The following is a 21,395-nucleotide window of genomic DNA, read 5'->3' on the forward strand; positions in this document are numbered from 1 at the left end:
CCTCGAGTTGTGGCGAGCTGGCGCGATCTTATGGCAAGCAGTTTTATCATTAAAACATATTTCTTTATAGTAAGAATTCAATTCTTGATATCACGAAATCGAATTCCTGATATCACGTAATCGAATTCTTGATATCAAGAATTACCATTGCTTTACAACGTAAAATTATTTCTTGATATCAATTAATAATAAAACGGCTTGCCATAAGATCGCGCCAGCTCGCCACAACTCGAGGTTCCAACTCGGCTAAGTGGGAGCCCTGCTTTAGGAGTTGTAAGTAAGAATATTGATCCCTTTTGGCTGCAGCTCGAGCTTGTCGACAAACCTCCTATGTGAATTCGGGCCAATATGTTGCAAAAGGTTGTACGGTATCAATTTGTTCAGGGCACCTCAATCTCTGCAGTCTGCACAACTTCAGTAGTCTATATGGAGTAAAGACGGCGGCGCCATTTATAACTAATATTAAACGATTTTGAGGATCATTTTTTTAACAGAACCTCTTTTTACCATAATAATGTAATATGTCATATGGAAGAGAATTACATTTCCTACAATAAAATATCACATTCGATAAGTTTGGGGATACCTATTTCTCCATATTAAAAAATAGATATGATGACTACTGACTTGGAGCTTTCTGGAAAACTGCCCATCACATAAATTATAAATAAAATATTCCAATTCCAAGTTCATTACTTTTCTAACAAAACAGTAACGCTCTGAAGTGGACACTTTGATATGAGCTCAACTTGCAATTTTGGTTGCAAAGGGCTGTCTTCTCCTTTTCAGCGGTAACATAGCGAGATGAAAAATATACTATATCGCGAGTATAGATGACTATCGATCAAGCAGATGACTGTTTTGATAGAAAGTATGATTTCAGAGGAAGCAATTAATCATACTAATTTTAATGATATCTCTTCCTTAGCTCTAGCTTCCTTAACCTATGTATCAAATGTGTACTCAGAAACCAAATTAGGCTATCAGTCGAATAATACATAAAATAAGACATGGTTTGCAGTCTTAAAAATGTACGTAGTGCAAGGTATGGTTCAGGACTTTCCCCCTTCGCCCTCCTTTGAAATGTAACACCCCCACCCCCTCCGCCTAATGTAGATCAAAAGAAAAAATTGATTGAATTCTGCAGCGGTGGAATTCTGCCTCCCCCTTTCTCCTCTATCCTTTTCTCTATTTTTTTTGCGTTTGTGAGACCCCTTTTGGTGTCCTTTTCAATAATCTGCCCCTGTAGCTGCACCCATATAAATGTCACTGTGTAGTGTGTAGAGAGATAGGAATGTATATGTTTTGTTTTTTTTTCTTTCTGTTTTTATTGTTTTTTCTGAAAAATTAACAGAGTAAAAGCAGCAATATAAAATATAATATCATCTTAAAACTACAAAACAGGCACGCACTCATGCACCCATAAACACGTACACACACACACACACACACACACACCCACACTCATATACTTTCCCAGAGGGCAAGTTTACAATTCAAAAAGCCAATGAAGATGTTAATGACAACAGAGCTTTGCAAGACTACTCCTAAATTTCAGTTAAACTTGATAGACCATTTCTTAAAATGGACTTGTAACTTATTTTTCTTTTGGGCAATTTTATATTCTATTTTTTGTTTGAACTTTACCATTGAAACAAATGCTTCGAAAATAAGTTCTTTTCCCTGAAACCTACATGAGTAAATGTAATATTTTAAACATAAACAGAGAAAATTTATACAAGAGGCGTATTTGTCCCTTGACTGTATCCCAAACAATAGGAATGTATATGTTTGTAATTGATTGGAGCTGGGACTTTCGATCACATTGGAGTAATCACATCGCGTAATAAACACCTTTTACTGGACTCATGCTACTCCCCGGAGGGGGAGGGGTGGGGGGGGGGTACTATAGCCTATTACGGTATACGGGGATGCGCCGCTCCGATAGGTTACTTTTTTGCAAAAAATTCTTAATAAACATGGGATATGATTTTGTGCTGCAATATCCCTAAAAGTGACCCCACTTTTCAGATCTTGGCCTTAAAGATGCCTGTATTGGGCTACTTATTTCTTCAGGATAATATCTCAATCATAATCTCGCTACTGTGAAAATTCCAGATGCCAAATCCCGCATTAATAATTGAAATCATTTCGCTTTTTTATCCAAAGTCCTCGCCGATGGTCGCACAGATTAAAAGAAATTAAAGGAAAAACAAAAAGCTGTTGCTAAGTAAAGTGTATTAAGATATGTGAAAGTGCAAATCATTCATGCAAATGAAATACGGCAAAAGCTTAAATATGGGTTGCGTTTTGAATGGAAGTCCCTATAATAGATTTTTTTTCTGCCAAAATGACCACTAAAAATGGGTTTAGACGCTCAAGCCGCACACCCCCGTCCAAACCAGATCTGAGTACGGCACCCCCCCCCCCCCGGGTGTTACTGTATTTTAACTGATGACGTAGATTGGCTTGTTATATAAAGCAATGCTTGTATAATAAATTCAATTTGGATCAAAGTTATAAGGGGAGTGGAGGGATTTGGAGACAAAAGAAGGGTAGGGTATTGGCATGCATGTTCCCGTTTAACATTTCAAATAATTTGACTCTCCACCTTTCCCCATTATGATTTAATTCCAAGTACTTAACATTTAGGAAGTACATCTCGCTATGGTAAAAAACTGTCATGAAGAATACACCAAATAAGATTATTCAAGCACCTACCTGTATAATCGGCACCTTGCTGCCTGGATATATCGGTACTACTAAGCAATACATTTAAAATCTAAAGGTAAAAATCGCATGTGAACAAGTTTGTCCCACATGCGATTTTTACCTTTATATTTTAAATGATTGCTTAATAGAAGACAACCCTGGGGGGGGGGGCACATACAACAAGAAATTTTAATTAGCGCGTGTGTCCTTTAAGTCCTAGATCTAATGTATTAAACAGCAAAAATGCACTTGCCAATGTGTATCTTACAAGACAAAAATATATTCGTATATATTCAAATAATTATATTAAACAATAAGTTGCGTGCTTTAGATATTATACACTAACTCGACGAGTAGTGTAAATACTATTATTCTAAATAATTGTTGAGGTAGCCGCCCTGTCGAGAGAGAAAAAGGAGATAGAGAAGGGGGCGAGAGAATAATTAGAGAAAGTGATAAAGAAGGAGAGATAGAGAGAGAGAGAGAGAGAGAGAAGAGAGAGAGAGAGAGAGAGAGAGAGAGGGGGTGGAGAGAGAGAAAGAGAGAGAGGGAGAGAGAGAGAGAGAGAGACAGAGAGAGGGGGAGAGAGAGAGAGAGGGAGAGAGAGAGAGAGAGAGACGGTCATACCCAAGTACAAACATGTATGCTCATCTGAATGACGTGCTTCAATTTTTCAATTAAAAAAGCACTTGGAATTATAATTATCTGATCATCCTTTTTTCTTCTGTTTTTTCGCTTGTCAGATCGAATTACGTGGTCATCCTAATATATGATTTCCGATCCCTCTCCCCCATCAAGGGTCAACTAAAATACTAAGAAATTTGTGAAGTGACACTATGCCCGGCCTTCTGTCAGATTGGTTGCTCCATAATAATTGTTGACCAAATATTTTAGCAATAGACTATAAAAATAATAATATTATTGAAACCTTGAACAAGTTAACGGCGCCCTCTATGACTGATAAGGTTTACACGTACGACGGGAGCTAAACATTATTGCGCTAAACATTCACTCTTTGGACTCTTTCCTACCTTCCTGCCCAGTTATTAGTCTGTGTCTGGTAAGTTTGAACATAATCCAGCGTTGGAATGAATGGCAACATTTAGGATATCGTTTATTGCTATAATTAGCTTCTTCACCTGCCTGCCGTTATTTTGAATTTTGTTAGTTAAATCGAATTGGAATTTCAATTGACTTCAGTCCGATACCCCCACTTTTATGTTTTATGTTTTTTCTTCGGCGGGGTATTTAAAATATTTGCATTTTTCCGCCTATTTATTTCATACATGCAATAGACTATAGCTATACCTTTTCCTGATACATTGTGAGCTCCTAGTAGTCTATACACATTTCGACCACTAGCTTTAACTGGTGGGACTAGTATGACCTAGGCTGGACCGAATTTTCCGTCTCTTTCGTTCGTTAGCCTCTTTTTTGGGTAGGGTCGGCTCTCTCTTTAGAGACGGAAGCCGACTATACGCATTCCCTTGCTAACACCATGGCCATTTATGGCCATATTTTTATGCCCTGAAAATCCCCCCAAATGTCATTTTACCTCGTGCATGTTCATTTTTTTTATAGACCTATTGTAAATTAGGCCTAGCTCTAGATCTAGGCTATAAATAAATAGGTTCCACTTACCAACTTGACTGAAATAATCTGTTTAATGGTCCTTTTTTAGGAAATTATGGGTCAAAATCTAAATTCATGTTGAAAATCTTGCAAGACGTATATTAACTCTCGCTGCGCATGATGTCATCTAAATCTCATCTCTTCTATTCTAGTCTACGCCGAAGGCAAAATGATTATGAAGGAAAAACTGCGCGCGAGCTACACGTACTCACAGTTTTTCTTCATAATCATTTTTCATTCGGTGTAGACTAGAAGAGATGAGATTCTCTTATTATTGGTGCGATTTATTTCACACTTTAATCAATTTTTTTTCCACTTACATAGAAATGAAGTTATTACAAAGGGTTTGATTGCTTTTTAAGGCTAACTTGTAACTCCATTGCACTAATAAGTGTAAGAAAAAGAATGATGAAAACCTGATTTTGATTTAGGAGGCCACATTTTCCTGATTTTCTTCACACAAAAAATGTTTAAAATCTATTTTGAGTTTCTTCTTTAATTGAAAGCAAGTTATGCAGGGGGGGGGGGGTGGGGGGAAGGACTGTTCATACTGGCCAATTAGTAGACACACTTCCCGTTATGAGAACATTAATTTACGACCATGCTGGGTTTTCAAAATGTATTCTTTCCTGTCTCTTGCCTATTTCAGACTCTTCAGAGTAATGTAATGAGGATTTTCTGCCTGGACTGTGCAGGTTACCTCTCTTCATCTACAAAATGGAACATGTATCATCTGGAAAAGCACTGTGTTTTGGGACATAAGGAATTGATGTGTAATCACTGAGCCAAGACTGAACTCAAATCTCAAAAGATGTCCACCAAGATCCCGCTGATACGCTGTTTCTGTTATGGGATAACAATCTCATCCATAATATGGCTCATACTGATCTACATCTTCCTCAGTGACGTGGGCAAGGATGCCCCCAGTGGATTACCAGGGGTGAAGTACGCCCCTGGGAGGGTTAAGATGATCCCCAGGCACAGGGGCGGTGCCAGGCCTCCTCTGGGCGTCGGAGGAGGGGTTGAGGAGGAGGATAAACGATGGAGGGTTAATAACTTAGTGATGCAGGACGGAGGGGGTAATGACTTAAATGCAATGAGATTCAATCCAAAAGTCTTAAACCCAAAGAATGCACTCTACAAAAAACAAGGGAAGCCTATGAGAGAAAAACAGAGGCTTAAAGCAGGTAAATATGACACCGTTTGAGGGAAATTCTATGCAAAGTGTCCCGTATGTCATTGGCCATGTATTTCATCAAAAATGTGAAGAAAAAATTGGTGATACGACCATGAAATAATAGGAATGATATGATCAGAGAGATTAGTCAATGTTGTTGATGAAATATATGGATAAAAGTCATATGTATACTGTACAGGACACACATTTCAAAGAATAGTCATTAAACAAAAATTCAGCCATGTATTTGACTCATTATTAGATTGCATTAGATTCTGGTCTAAATCTTATATTGATTATTATAATAGAGTATTTATAGTACCTTTAACGTACTGAACTTTTTCTGGTGATCAGAAGTAGGCTATTGATCTTCTGGGTACAAAGGAATATGAGAGAGGTACTGGTACATTTACATATTTCATAAGTGAATGAGAGAGAGGGAGGGGGAGGAGGGGGGGGGGTTGCAGGAATCCACATTTTTCTTAGACCCCAAGCAGAGTTATCTGAGGCTAAATATTCATTGAGTTACTGTGATTGTAAAACCAGAAATGTCTACAACATAAAACTTCGGTTGAAACTTAATGACACCTATTTTCATAGAAAGAACTTTTTTTGTGTTGTGATGATGTGATATTTTGTGGCATGAAACTTTGCAAATTTCGAGAACTCACAAAATTTTCATTTTGTTTTCTTCTTCTGATTTACAGTAAAAGAAACTTTTGCTAATAAACTTTGTTCCTTTTCCCTTTCTGCAAGATGCCCAAGGCGACTGGGGAGAAGATGAGCTTGGTATGGTGAGGACTGATGAGGAGAGGTCAATACGAGATGGAGGCTACCGTCAGCATGCTTTCAACGAACTCATCAGCCAACGCATCGGGTTTCACAGAAATGTTACAGACACAAGAAATCCGCTGTAGGTATACTTGTCAATTTGGAGGTTGAATTACCTATGTGCATTTCACTCATCAGAATATTAATTTTGTTTCCTTTCTTTTTTTCTTTCCTTTGATTTTCTTTTTCTGTGCTAAAATGGCAGTAAGATGGTCCAATTGTTTCACGTTCCTATCAAAAAAAAAATTAAAGACAAAAGTTGTCGCAGACTCCGACATACCACCAGCAAGCAAAAGGCATCAAAGGATGTCAAAAGCAGGTTCTTTTTCTCTATGGTCAATAGCCTAGGTACTGTAGCTAACATAATTCCTTACCAAAACCCTGACTTAAACAACGCTCTGCTAAAACCCCAAATCCTGTATCTTTGAGGAAATGAGTCCTGGAACAATTATCGCCTTTGCAAATGTTGGGTCACCAAGTGACTTGCATCTGGAAAACGTTGACGTATCTTGTGAAAATGGCTTATATTTCTAGATGCAAATACCAGGTGTATTCGGAAGAGCTACCTACAGTAAGCATCGTGATCTGCTTCTATAACGAGGCTTGGTCTACACTGCTGCGGACTGTCTACAGTGTTCTTGATCGAACTCCTAGGAGGCTCATACACGAGCTCATTCTGGTCGACGACTTCAGCGAACTGAGTAAGTGTAATGGAATGCTTAAAGGGGACCAAAACCTTCATACTAAGTTACTTGGGATTGAGATAATCTACTTCCCCTGAAAGCAAGGTATAGAATGCAAAATGATATTCTACTTCACATGTTATGACGTCGGATCAAGAACACAAATAAATACAAAGAAAACGAAAAAAATGTGAAATGATGTCATCAAATTGAATATCGCCCTCTAGTGACTAGTCATTTCAAAAAGCTCTAACTTCCTTATTTCTTGCCCGATTTTGTTTAAATTTTCACTGATTTTATTCAAATCTTTTAAACTTTACAATAAAAGTAACTTAGTATGAAGGTTTTGGTTCCCTTTTATAGTTCGTTCTTATATTGAGCATTTCAGGGCCACAGGCCCTCTCAATGCACTTTACAGATTCATTATTACCCCGGTCGTCGGATTCAAGCTTACCCGCACACAATGTATGCAAATTCTCCACTCCCTGGGCCTGGGGAGCATTCCAGCCAGGCGTCATTTTTACAAGCATGCACTTGCTTGCATGAGCCTTGTTTTCAAATGATGTGATAATTAGAACAGGGATTTTTTTTTTCAAAGGCTAAATCAATCACATAAAGTTCTTCAAATGTGCAACAATAATAGTTTTCTTGTAATGCTACATTAGAAAATTGTTCTAATAAAATGCAAAGTCTCCGAAAACAGTATGCATGGGTGGAAATTTTGTCGAAAAGTTGAAAGAATTGCCCGTTTTGATTAATATGAATGACTTTGTTGAAATTTTGCCAATTAAAGGATTTTAAAGCTTATTTTCCTTTAAAAATCCCAGGCATCAAACACAATGTGGTATTGTAACAAAAATGGACACCATATCGTCCTTGTTTTCACGAAGTGACGGTAGTGAGGAAAATCGTAACGCAAAGTGAATGCAATTTTTTTTCACTACCGTCACTTCGTGAAAACAGCGACGATATGTGCAGAAATTGTTGTCTTTTCTTTTCATGCCTCTGGTACATGTATGTATTTGTGAGGGTTCTGAATCAAAAGTTATTGAGACAAACCACAAAATGCTGAATGCTTGTCATGAAAGAGTTCAATTAGAATGCTGTGACAATTTAGTACCATCTTATGTGAACATGTCTGGCAAGATAGGTGAGACATAAGTACCAATGTACTGTACATTTAGGTGCCCATGTAAAAGGTCCTTGAGTTTTCTCACTTGTCTGTGTTTTATAAGATATTAGGGACTTTTAGATTGCTACGATCGACGTCCTTTTAATGCACTGCCTTGAATGGACGTCACATGTATCAGTCCACGCAAATCTAAAAGTCCCTACTGTAATGTGAAGTGGACTATTCTTGTATTATTTCATTTTGCAGCAGAGGTTTTATGAAGGCAGTTTACTATGTGGAGTGAACAGGCCTGATAAAAACCCGATTTAAATCGGTTTCCCGATTTTTTTTGATTTTTCCCGATTTTTCCCCGATTTTTTTTTTCTTCCCGATTTAAAAAAAAAAAAGAAAAAAAAAAAAAGATTTTTTTTTTTTTTTTTTTTTTTTTTTTTTTACCAGATTTTTTTTTTCTTCCCTTTTTTATCCTGATTTTCCTGATTCCCCCCTTATTTTCTCTATTCTTCCCTATTTTGCCCTATTTTTTTCTCCCAATTTTCTTACTCGAAAGGGGGGAATGTTGTTAGATGCCGTTTTTTCCCCGCGAATCGCCTTTTTTTTTTTTTACTCAAGGGGGGCGTGGTTGAGGGGAAAACAAAAAACCTATTTTTTTTTTAGTGCTCACTATCACCCCTGGGAGTGAACAAGCCAGTCCTTGGGTGGGGAGTTAAAGAGAAGGTTGAGTTCTGGGAAGAGGTGAAAACTAATGCGTTATCATTCTTATTATGCAAGTGTGGAAGAACATCAGATAAGACATGTTCCCTGAAAAGCATGGCTCTTCAAATGCCTTTATATTCTAAATATGTCATGTAACTCGTAACGGGGGTAGGTTTTTTACTCCACGTGTTCGTGTAGTCCCATATACATCTTTCTGTGTACAGTGTTTGTAACTTAACAAAGACATGGCCAAATTTCTTACCATTTTGATGATTCCAGAACCTTGCAATACACACAAATTCTTATATGCTAGATGGTCGATTTCACACTGTTTCTTTCACAATGCAATCGCATGACCAGAACTCAACTTCATCTTTAAAGAAAGCATTCATGATAAAGGCTTGTTCAGATATAAAGAGGCAAACCTCAGCATTTTTGTTTTAACGTGTTAACTGAGCATATTCACTTAGCTTTGTGTTTAATACAGATATGAGAAACATATTACCGGTACACTTACTTCATTATTGAAAAAAGAATGTTAGGGTTCACCAGCTCGTATCTGAATAAGGCTTAGAATTTGTTCCTTTGAGCTGATGTACATGTATTCTGCTTCAAATTAATAAATACCGGTATATGCTTGTGCATTTTGTTTGCCTGTTTATTTACAAAAATTACAAGCCAAATTAGTAATAATTTGTTTTCGTTCCTAAGAAGATGAAAACATTGCAGTAAGTTTGTGTAAGTTGTGCACATTACAAAGTACTTGTTTAAATGCTTAAGTTCATTTTATTCTGTTATGTGTATTGATGAAAATGTATTTTAACCTGGTTGTTGTTGAATTATGTTTCCAGATTGCTGAAGAAAATAAATCAATGCATATCATATAAAATCAAATCAAATCAAATCTCTTTAAATGGTTGTCTCGCATTTCACAATAACAGCTCACCTGAAGAAAGAGCTTGACCAATACATGTCCAAGAACTTTAATGGGCTGGTGCATGTGATCCACAATGGGCAGCGGGAAGGACTGATTCGAGCCAGGACCATTGGGGCGAGGTATGCAACAGGGGATGTCCTCATGTTCCTGGACAGTCACTGTGAGGTGAGTGGTAAACAAACTTAAACCTGTCTTTAATAACCCCCAAAAGCTTGGCTTATTGAATGAATGGTGGTGGTTATTTTTTTTAAAAAAATTTAATAATTATTTTTTGACCTGACTGCTAAGAAAGCATAAATGCTTGTATAAGTAAGCAACCAGACGGCCGACGGCTTTAGGTCCTCTCCGAGAGACCTGGTAATGAGGATTAATGCCTTACCAAAGGGCACTAGCGCATCGCCTTGGTTTCGAACCCGGGTCACCGGATTACAAAACCACTGCTCTACCGATTGAGCTATCGAGCTATCGTGCTCTCTCAGCCAGTGGGGGGTTCCACCCTCCCTCTAAGTTATCAAGTCATTGTATTATTTATGAAGACCCATTTATATTTTAAAAGCTAGGAGGTACAATTTGTATTTAACACCGCAAAAATGTTTCATGCGTTAAACTGTGACCTGTGTATGGAGGCTAATATGTCTTGACTGTACTTTACTTGTGGTAGTCGGAGTATTGATGCACATTACTAAAGGCTTTTATCCATCACTTTTAACTAGAAAAGCAGTTTATGAAAACAGATATTAATACATGTTTAATTGTCATGGAAAGTTTGTTTTTCACAGATACAGGAGCCCCAGGAAGAATGGTATATCATGTGGAAATGGGGCCACCCTGCAATAGCACCATTTCCTTGGGTTAGGCACCTCAGGAAATTGGACCACTCTGTCACTACAACCTCATAGATTTAACTAGGCAGAGTATATTTGTATATTATTTCTTGTAGGTGAATGAACAGTGGCTGGAGCCCCTACTGGAGAGGATCAAAGCTGATTCACACACTGTAGTCTGCCCTATCATAGACATCATCAACCACGACACATTCGCTTACACTGCCTCGCCCCTCGTCAAAGGGGGCTTCAACTGGGGAATGCACTTCAAGTGGGACACCATTAGGTCCCGTCAGCTTGTCGGCAAAGAAGATTATGTGAAGCCAATAGAGTAAGTAACCACATGAGTTCATCACCATTTGGTCCAATGCCATTCACTCTAGTTTCCAGCTCGTCGAATTTCAAGAGCAAAAATATGGTTCTTGTACAGTTATTGTAAAGTTAGTGTAAAATTGTGTACTTTAAAAAGAGAATTCCAATACTAGAGATATTGAAATTGATTGAAATTGATTCGGTTTATTGAAATAAAAGAACATGCAGCTGGGAAGCTGAAATAATTCAATTTACAAAGTCACTATACAACACAATAAACGAACAAAATATGAATGACTAAAAAGTACGACTATAAATTATGCAAAATGAGAATCAAATATAACATCAAAATCTAAATATATTACAAACATTAAATCAAAATCTAAATATATTACGAATATTACATCAAAATCGAGATATATTACAAATATTACGTTAAAATTCAAATATATTACAAATATTAAAAACATTAAAAACCTTCTGTGTCATCAAAAAAAAAAGGGGAGAGAGAGAGAGAGAGAGAGAGAAAGAGAAAGACGGACCTAGAAATGTATTGTGTGAAGAAAGAAGAAAGAGGGAAAAGGTGATAATAGCTGAGGAAAGGGGTAAGCAAAGAGAAAGAAAAAAGAAAAAAGATGAGGACCCATGAGAAGAGGAAGGAGAAGGGTTTTCACACAAAGCATGAGTAACATGATAAAGCACGTAATGTAACAACCTAAAAGTACAAGGATAATATTATCAAAAAGATATTGCACGAGGTAAAGTAATATGAGTATATTACACTGAAGAACAATAAAATCAAAGTTATTAGAGGAAAGGTGCAATATGTCAACAACGTGTTAAAGAGAATAATTATACAAGTAAAGAATTGAGAATACACCATAAGGCAATACACTTGCATGTAAATGGATAGTGATACACAGTAAAACTATTTTCTTATAAGGGGGAAGAAAGAAGAAAGAAAGAAAGACAAAAAAAAGGAAAAAAAGAAAATTGTGATGACCCTACTGACATTTCAAGGAAAAGAGAAATCATGCAACTTATAAACGATAGAGAGGAAACAGATACGAATAGAAGAAGAGAGGGGAAGAGGGAAGACAGGAAAAAAGGGAGTATAGAAAAGTGAAAAATAAGATCAAAGAACAGGGAATATCCATGATAAATAGATTTGCAAATTAAAGTGAATTGCATTATAGATAATCATTGAAGATCATTGCATTTTAAAGTGTAATCTCAACAAAGTACCACAGTTATAAACAGTGAGAGAGATAAATAGATAAATAAATAAATAGTTGATATAGCTGCATTACAATGACGAATTCAAAACTAATGGCATTCAAGGAAAAGAAAAATCATGCATCTTATAAACAATAGAGAGGAAACAGATATGAATAGAAGAAGAGAGGGGGAGAGGGAAGACAAGAATAAAGGTAGTAAAGATAGTGTAGAATAAGATCAAAGAACAGGGAATATCCATGATAAATAGGTTTGCATATCAAAATGAACTGCATTATAGATGATCATTGAAGATCATTGCATATTACGTGAAATCTCACAAAAGTAGCACAGCTATGAACAGTGAGAAAGATAAATAGATAAATAAATAAGTTGATATACTGCATTACAATGAGGAATTCAAAAGGACTGACAGAGAAGGGATAGTTGATAGCCTATATCTCTGCGTTCTACAAAATGGAATGTCAAGACTTTGAGAGTTCCGAAGTTGTAATCGCGTACGGGACTGCGATTGTCTAGTAGGGGGCAAAAAGTTACGATAACGATCAGACTGGAGCAAACCTTCACCAAAACGAAGGAGAAGCTCATTCCTTCTTAGTTCCAAGGAAGTGAGTCCATACAGGATGAGTTGCTTACTATACGAGAGAACATTGGGGAAAGCTATGCAGCGGAGGACACGTTTTTGGACCCGCTCAAGTTCATCAACCTGAGCCTTGGTGAGACTTGATCCCCAGACAGGTGATCCAAACTCCAACAATGGACGAATATAGGACTTATAGATGATCAATAAATCCTCTACATTAGCACCATTCTTATTCAAGACACTTAGGATGTACAATCTACGTGCAGCACGAGAGACCATAGTCTGGACTTGACGATCCCATTTAAGATTCGCTTGTATCGCGATTCCAAGAAGAACTTGTGAGTAGACCCATTCTAAGCGAGTTCCGTTAATGGTAAACGGTACTTTCGGTGGAGGATTTCTCAAGAAACTAAATCGCATGACTTTGCATTTCTCTGGTTTGGGCTTCATATCATTTACATTGCACCATTCACTCAGCGCATCGAATTGGGTTTGCAGGGAACTTTCTTGTGATTTATGAACAACTTCCAACATACTGAGATCATCCACATACTTCCACCTATCCTCAGTAGTAAGGGCCACATCGTTCACCATAACGAGGAAAATGATCGGACCCAATTTGGTCCCTTGGGGGACGCCGCAAGTGAGGTTCAACGATGTTGAGGTTTTACTCTGGTACCTCACTGTTTGAGAGCGATCGCTGAGAAAGCTGCACATAGTTGGTAGGATAGAGGCGTCTACACCTATTCCAATAAGCTTTTCAATTGCAATTCTGTGATTAACTAGATCAAAAGCCTTCATGAAGTCTACTGTGCAAAGGTTCACATGACATCCCTGTTTGTCAAGATTACTTTGGATGACGTCTAACATGCTTATCAAATAATGATTAACAGAGCTACCTTTAATATTTCCGAATTGAGAAGGATCTATGTGGGATTTCAAATCTGACATTATCCAGTCCGCCAAAAAACTCTCAAAGACTCTAGCAAAAACAGAAGTGATGGATATCGGGCGGAGTTGAGAAAATTCAGACGCTCGAGGAACCTTCGGGATTGCAAAGATAGGGCTTTCCTCCCCCACATGCTCCCTCACATGTCTGCTACTTTAGTTAAGTAACCTATCTGAACTTAAAAGTATTAAATTGGTGACCCAACACTTGCTCCATGCTTTATTTCGTCAAAGGAATTGGGTAAGATGAAGGGTTCCTGTTGGGTACAAGGTTGGGTACAAGGTTGTGGTCCACAGGAAGAGCAGTATTAATACTGGGGGGCGTTTCATCAACATTTGTCTGCCGACAACTGTCAGTGCTGACTAAATTTGACCAATCAGAGGCCTGGAAAACAGTCAGTGACAATAAAATTGTCGGTGAAAATGATATTAGTCCGTGAAAACCACTGAATAATTGTTTCATGATGTGGCTACAGCAGTTAAATAATGACAAATCGTAACCATTGTTAGGTTTAGGGTTAGGATTGGGATTAATTCAAGGTTTAATGTTTAGTCCAGGGTTCAAACTATACATTTGCTTAGTGTATGGAATTGGCCTGAAGCAATGAATTGTCACCAGAGCATGTGTAGTAGATAGGGTAAATTAAAATCATCATGATCTTTTGCTTGGTTTACAGGTCACCTACGATGGCTGGTGGTCTGTTTGCGATGAACAGGGAGTACTTCCATAAGCTAGGAGACTATGATGAAGGCATGGATATCTGGGGTGGAGAGAATCTAGAGATCTCCTTCCGGGTAAGAACATTCTTCTTCTCTTTTAACCTAATATATTTAATTCAATTCAATACAATTCAATTCAATATAATTCAATTCAATACAATTCAATTTGTTTATTTCAATTCCAGGAAATACAAACATGTAGGTAAATACATGAAATATATACATATACACAAGTTTTATTTTTTTTAATACAGTTTTTTTCTCCTACTGAATACTTTTAATTAATTTCCTTGTAATTAATTAGGATGTCGTACAAGGAGTTGGTTTCAACCAATTCTCCTCCACATCATTTTCGTTTCAGATATGGCAGTGTGGTGGGAAACTGGAGATTGTCCCATGTTCACGAGTCGGTCATGTTTTCAGAAAGCGACGACCTTATGGCTCTCCAAACCGGCAGGACACAACGACTAAAAATGCTGTGAGAGTTGCAGAAGTCTGGATGGATGAATACAAGGTATCACATTGCTCTTATTTCTTGCTTTCCGCCTCTTGTAGAGAGTATTGTGCTTATTTTGTGATCCAACATTTGATCCAGGCTAAATTTTGTCAAAAACATAGGATTGGGGCTTTCGGTTTTGAATGGGTTTGTTCTAAGGGTTAGGATAACAGTGAGGATTAGGAGTTGTGTTTAGTATAGGATTGAAATATTAAAGATAGTAATGATAATAGTATTAGGTCTTTGCCTGTCCCAGTGCACTTTTCAAGTCCTTGCAAATAATGATCTTTAGCTCCTAGAGCCATTATTTCAAGGGACATATTCTTTCAGGTACCCACTTAACATGATACTTGGAAACATGTTGGATACAGAACAACCAGGAATCTTTGACTAAGCCAGCTACAGATCTTTAGAATCTGATTGCATGTCTTTGATTATCCATCTTTGGAGCATTTCTACCAAGTCCAGCCCAAGACAAAGAACTTGGATTACGGGGACATTTCATCTCTTGTAGCCTTTTGTGAGAAACTGAAATACAAAACCTTTTGAATCATAATATTAAGGAAAAGTATACTTATGGGACACAAAATAACCAAAAACCAAAGACTTTTATAACCTCCTAATTCACCACTTCTTCTATTTCTTGTTTTCAACTTTCATCACAAATCTTTTGAAGGAGCATTTCTACCAAGTCCAGCCCAAGGCAAAGGACTTGGATTACGGGGACATTTCATCTCTTGTATTAAACCTTCTGTGAGAAACTGAAATACAAAACCTTTTGAATCATAATATTAAGGAAAAGTATACATATCGGACAAAAAACAACCAAAAGCCAAAGACTTTTATAACCTCCTAATTCACCACTTCTTCTCTTTCTTGTTTTTAACTTTCATCACATATCTTTTGAAGGAGCATTTCTACCAAGTCCAGCCCAAGGCAAAGAATATTGACTATGGGGACATCTCATCTCGTGTAGCCCTGCGGGAGGAGCTCAAATGCAAGTCCTTCAAGTGGTACCTGGACACCGTCTATCCAGAGATGAGGACACCAAATGATACAAAGGGCAGAACAGGTGGGGTGGTAGAAGGAGGAGGAGGAATGCAAAGGATGCAGAGGAAAGCACCACAAACATCACTTCGTAAGGGCAAGGTATGTACATATCATTGAGAATTCAACTCTGAATGGAGACCTTTTGTGTTCAATCTTTGAATTTACAATCACAATTCGGGACATGTTCTTTCATTCTCACTTATATGAACATTTAGTTGCACTGAGTGCACCTGATCTTGTTATCCAGAATAAAAAATCCTTGAATTAAATTAATAAATAAAGAAATAAAGACATAAACATAGAAGAACATGCTATGATGAAAGTGTTGGTCTTATAAAATAATATTCTAATGCTTGGGCAAGAAGTTTTATGATTTACTTGGTTATTAATCGTAGAGAGGTGTCATAGTTGAGTAGTTTAAGCATTTGACTGAAAATGCAAAGGTCATGGGTTCTATCCCCCGACATTCCAATGAGCTATTCAGGATACAGAACCTGTCCGTATTGTGTATGATGCTGCAAATTTGGAATCACTTTCTTTCTATTACAGATGAAGCATTCTCTGAGTTGCCTGTGTCTTGTGCCCGAAGACCTGTTTTTTACAAAATTAATAGGTTATTGTGGCGTTTGGGATTTAGGTTAGGTTTGGTATTTGCCCATAGGGTTAGGGTCAGGTATAGTTTTGGGTCCAGACATAAAGTTAGGAAATTACCTCAGAGCAATTGTTGCAGGAGCATGTGTCATACAACGGCCCGAAGTTGCATTGGTCGAGGGTCCTCTCTTTATATCATACTGAAAATATATATTAATTTGATTTCTTTTCCAGCTTGTTCCATTATTTGAGAGGCTTTTCTCTGGTGCCCAGCTGAGCCGATCAAGTGTATTGAGCTCATCCACACTATAACAACTCCTGAAAATGAGATATATGTTCTTTCATTTCTAGCTGAAGCATTCTTTAACTGGCCTGTGTCTGGTGCCTAAAGCTGAGCTGATCAAGTGTATTGAGCTCATCCACACTATAACAACTCCTGAAAATGAGATATATGTTCTTTCATTTCTAGCTGAAGCATTCTTTAACTGGCCTGTGTCTGGTGCCTAAAGCAGAGCTGGTCAAAGGGACAGAGCTTATCCTTGGAGACTGTGATCGGCTAGGAGACACCAATACCATGGTAAATTCTTCCAAACTCTAAAGGCTTGTTCAGATATGACATGGTTAACCACTGCAAAAAGGGCGCCTCGTTTCTGTTTATGTGTGAATGAATGATTCACATAGCTCTGTGTGTTATAAGATACAGGAATGTGAAGGGTATTAACTTTCTGTCATTAAAAAAAAAAAAGGCTTTGGTTGATTTTGAAAATATGTGTTAGAATTGGTTTACTGTAGGAGGCAAGGTAATACCAGAACCTGAAGGGGAGGGCAGTCTCTTTACCTGGGTCTTTCTTTGCCTTGTCCTACATACTGAATGCTGGTTCAATATGTTATATCAAGAATAGAGAATGAAATCCTGATTCCCCCCCCCCCCCCCGATATATACCCTTGCAGTATATCTCCAGATATTCCACATTCCTTCTCTTAAAACACACTACCGGTACTGCAAACACAGAACTAGATTTCAGTAGGAATAGTGAAGGTGCCCAACACCATGTGCTTCAAACGTTAAAGGTACAGCAGTCCATTGCTGAGTTAATCTAGTTATTCTCATTTCAGTCATCATACAGCACGTGGTTAATGAAAGAATATAATGTATCTTTCCTCTTATTCAGACATGGTACCAAACCTCCGTAGAAGAACTAAAACTGGGCGATGCCATTTGCATGGACATGTCGGAGAGTAACAGCGCTTCTTTACCTCAGCTACGGAAGTGTGATGGTATGGGAGGCTCCCAGCGCTGGCGTATTAAAGACAAGGTAGGTCCTAGTAACTTGAGGGGGGGGGGGGGGCAGAGTGGTGCAGGTGGACAGTTTTAGGGTTGTTTTTCACTCTCCCCCCGAGTGTGGGGGTTATGGTCGATGCAGTGCATGAGAGTATTCACTATGGTGCAATAAAATTCATGCTGCGTAGCCTAGTGTATTTTGTGCCATTGTGAATACCCGAATAGCGCTGCATCAACATAATATAATGTTACTAACAAAAACCTGTGTATTATTTGTTTTATAAAATGGGTCGACAATCTTACTTAGCAAGGCCCGCAACCTTCATCCAGGTTGTTATCACAAAAATGTACCCAATGCAGATGGTACCGTGCATATAGTAAAAAAGAATGCATGATCACGTGATCCATTTTGGCGTTTCTCATTGGCTACATTCTTGAACCCATGTTATAAAACATAATAACAGGGTACATAAAGGGCAAAAGGCCCACCTTATGAAACAGAAAGAGCTGTCATAGTCGAGCGGTTTGAGCATGTGACTGGAAATGCTATGGTCACAGGTTTAATCCCTAACATGGCGCTAATGTTCTTTGGCAAGGCATTAATCTACAATTGCTACTCCATACCCAGGAGAGAAATGGGGACCTGATAAAGAGAACAAAGCCTTTGTAATTGCTTTATGCTATGATGGTGACCATATGGTAGAAACACTCTCCTGGGAGTGGAGATGGTGCACACTTCTAAGGTGAATGAATCCAATGACCAATGAAACGGGTACATTGTAGACTAACCCAAAGAATATTAAACTTAAGTTGTTCTGAGAGATTGATTGAATTCTTTCCCATCAATCTACAAGATTCCCCCTCCAAAGTACATGAGAAAGGCATAATTAATGAAGCAAGAATAAAGTTCAGTTTCTCAGAAAGACATGGGCATCGCCATTTTCTTGATTGTATGACATACTATGCCAGGGCGCGACAAACCCGCTTGCCCGACGTCCCGGGGCAACCAAATTGAGCCGTCGGGCAAGTAAATCAAATTATCACTTGCCCGATTCGGGCAAGTGATACTTTTACAGTAATTTCCTAGTGTCCAAGAACTCTACCATTCACCCGTCAACTTCTTACCCGTCGTCAAAATCCAGAAGCAAAAAAGCGATCGTTCCGATTTCGAAAAAACTTCACAGACAGCTAGCCAGCTCAGCTAGCTCAGCGCGCATGCAACAGTGACACTTCAAGCCATGAATGCCGCTCCGCCTCCACGCACGGCCGGCCGTGAGCTAGCTAGAGACAGCTAGCGCGATCGTACCAGCTGCGAGCTTATTCGCGCTCTCTCTCTCTAGCTCTGCAGGCCGCACCGACAGGCCTTTGCTATTCTCTGATTGCCGATTGGTTGAATCACGCCAAATATGACGTCATTATTCTAGGGAAATGAACACGTGCGAATCGGAATGGAATAAACAACAGGGATTTTCTAGTAAGTACAAAAAGTCAAATGTTTGATATTTATTCATAATGACTGTTAATGATTGTGAACATATTATTTAAAACTCGCTGCTCATATAAATCAGATGAATGTTTTTGTCTCGTTTTCAATTTATTACTGCGGTCTCAAGATCCGACCGAGCGAGTCATTTTGATAATAGTATCGAGACCCCCAGAATATAAGCCGTTGTTGTTTTGTTTTCATGGTTTTAGCGACGTTGTTTAGTCTAGTTTTCGCATACTTATCCGAGATTTATCGTAAAATATCTTCAATATTATTATTTAGTAAGAATTTACAAATTTTGGCATGATATTTATAGCAGTGAATGATGAAATAAAAATGTCCGTACTTTATTTAAAATAGTTGATTACCCATTATTTACATGACGTTTCTTGATGGAAGAGTTGACCCAAATTACACTGTACATGTATGTGCATTAATTTGCTATCTAAAACACTAACTTATCATTACGAGATAATAAATGCTTTAACCTCGAGTCCTTTTTCGCTTTAAAGTTTTGGGCAAGTGGAAATATTGTTTGGGCAAGTAAATTGAAAACCCACTTGCCCGACAGGGCAAGTGGTGAAAAAAATTCTTGTAGCACCCTGTATGCGGAGTCGTTTATCAACTAAATTTATTCAAATGTATGGATGCTTCCTTCCTTCCCAGGTGTTTGTGGTGTTGAAGTATTTCATTCACCTGCTATTATCCTTTGTACTCCAATTGCCAGAATGCAAATTGCATAAATATGTTGGTGCTGTTCTGGGGAGAAAGTTTTGTATAAATGAAAGAGATTTTTCAACCGCTATATTTTAGTATTTTTAAATAAATGAGTTACGATTGTTACCCTATTATATATTTTTCACCTTCTATGATTTTGCCTCATTGAAAGTAAAGGCTTTGTTATTGAATTAAAAAGTCTTTCCAATTAAAGCTCGGGGCATGATATATGTACAACTCCGCCTGGTATGTCACATTTTCAAGAAAATGGCTGCACCCATGCCAAGAAATCTTCATTTATATAGCTCTTGTACACGTTTGTAAGATTTATTGTACATCAAAATGCAGGAATTCATCTCATTTTACAGAATACCTTCAATTATTCTTTGGGGTTAGTTCTCCTTTAAAGAGAAGATCGAGTTCTGGCGAGAGGTGAAAAATAATTTGTGAGCGTTTACATTGTAATATTATGCAAGTGTGGAAGAACATCAAAGGAAAACACAATTCAAACACATGACCCTATTCAACTTTATCTTTAAGTGCTATCAAAATCCAGATGTATTATATGTGTGAAAAAAAGAAGTTTACTTTTTTGTGTACCGTAAACAGTTTTTTGAAGTCGAATATTGATGAAAGAATAAACAAATTAGGTTTTCTGCATACCATGGAAAACCCAAATTATGTATTCTTTTATCAATTTTTGTCTTCAAACACATATTTTTTTTTTTTTTTTTGGGGGGGGGGGGGTGGGGGGATCTTTGCAGAAGTGTGTCTTAAATGACATCCTCTTTCACATTATGATACAATTTAAGTGAAATTTTGCAATCAAATATTTGCGCCAATTTGGGGCTTCAAACACTTTAGAGGGGCTTAACCCTTTTGCTGCTAAATTCTTTCATTCCTGTAAGCTTCGATACAGGGACATCCCAGTAGTTCCTAATACGCAATGAGTTAGTAATCTCCTTCATCGCACCATCTTCTTTTTTACAGAATATCTACCATCCCGTTTCCGGGCAGTGCCTGAGCATAAAGCAGTTTGGCAGTATACAGATGGCACAATTGGATATCTGCAGTAGCGACCCTATGCAAGAATGGGAATACTTGATACACAGGTGACAAAGGGAAATATTGGAAGAAGGTCGCATGTCACAAATTCCCATATTTGAGCCAGGGTAGAATATGAAGTAATACAGAAATGATGATAGTAATTCTTGCTTATGATAAAATAGCCTTGACATCTGTCAGAAGAAGGTGATAATGAAATGAAAAGGAACTAAATGATCAAAATGATCAAGCAAGCAAAGAGCTTGTGATCAAGTCATCTGCATTTTTCCCCATATGACAATTGTTTTT

The 21,395-nt window shown here is 37.8% G+C and overlaps 1 protein-coding gene across 1 annotated transcript; it reads left to right on the top strand.

Annotated features, from left to right (window-relative positions):
* The first annotated feature begins 3,677 nt into the window (after positions 1-3,677).
* Positions 3,678-21,395, top strand: LOC575483 (polypeptide N-acetylgalactosaminyltransferase 11). Its single transcript, XM_030990516.1, has 12 exons — positions 3,678-3,772; positions 4,994-5,531; positions 6,278-6,434; positions 6,887-7,053; positions 9,802-9,962; positions 10,738-10,952; positions 14,378-14,495; positions 14,782-14,934; positions 15,826-16,065; positions 17,027-17,134; positions 17,730-17,873; positions 21,033-21,395. Exons 2-12 carry the CDS (start codon positions 5,156-5,158, stop codon positions 21,156-21,158), a joined length of 1,965 nt encoding a protein of 654 aa, XP_030846376.1. The 5' UTR covers positions 3,678-3,772; positions 4,994-5,155; the 3' UTR covers positions 21,159-21,395.

The sequence above is a fragment of the Strongylocentrotus purpuratus genome, unplaced genomic scaffold, assembly GCF_000002235.5.
Source record: "Strongylocentrotus purpuratus isolate Spur 01 unplaced genomic scaffold, Spur_5.0 spur5_scaffold_19, whole genome shotgun sequence".
Taxonomy (NCBI): Eukaryota; Metazoa; Echinodermata; class Echinoidea; order Camarodonta; family Strongylocentrotidae; genus Strongylocentrotus; species Strongylocentrotus purpuratus.

Excerpts from the sequence above, each read along its gene's own strand:
- LOC575483 (XM_030990516.1), top strand. The coding sequence starts at position 5,156 with ATGTCCACCAAGATCCCGCTGATACGCTGTTTCTGTTATGGGATAACA. Across the intron at positions 5,532-6,277 it reads AAAACAGAGGCTTAAAGCAG|ATGCCCAAGGCGACTGGGGA; the intron begins GTAAATATGACA and ends CCTTTCTGCAAG. Across the intron at positions 6,435-6,886 it reads ACAGACACAAGAAATCCGCT|ATGCAAATACCAGGTGTATT; the intron begins GTAGGTATACTT and ends TTATATTTCTAG.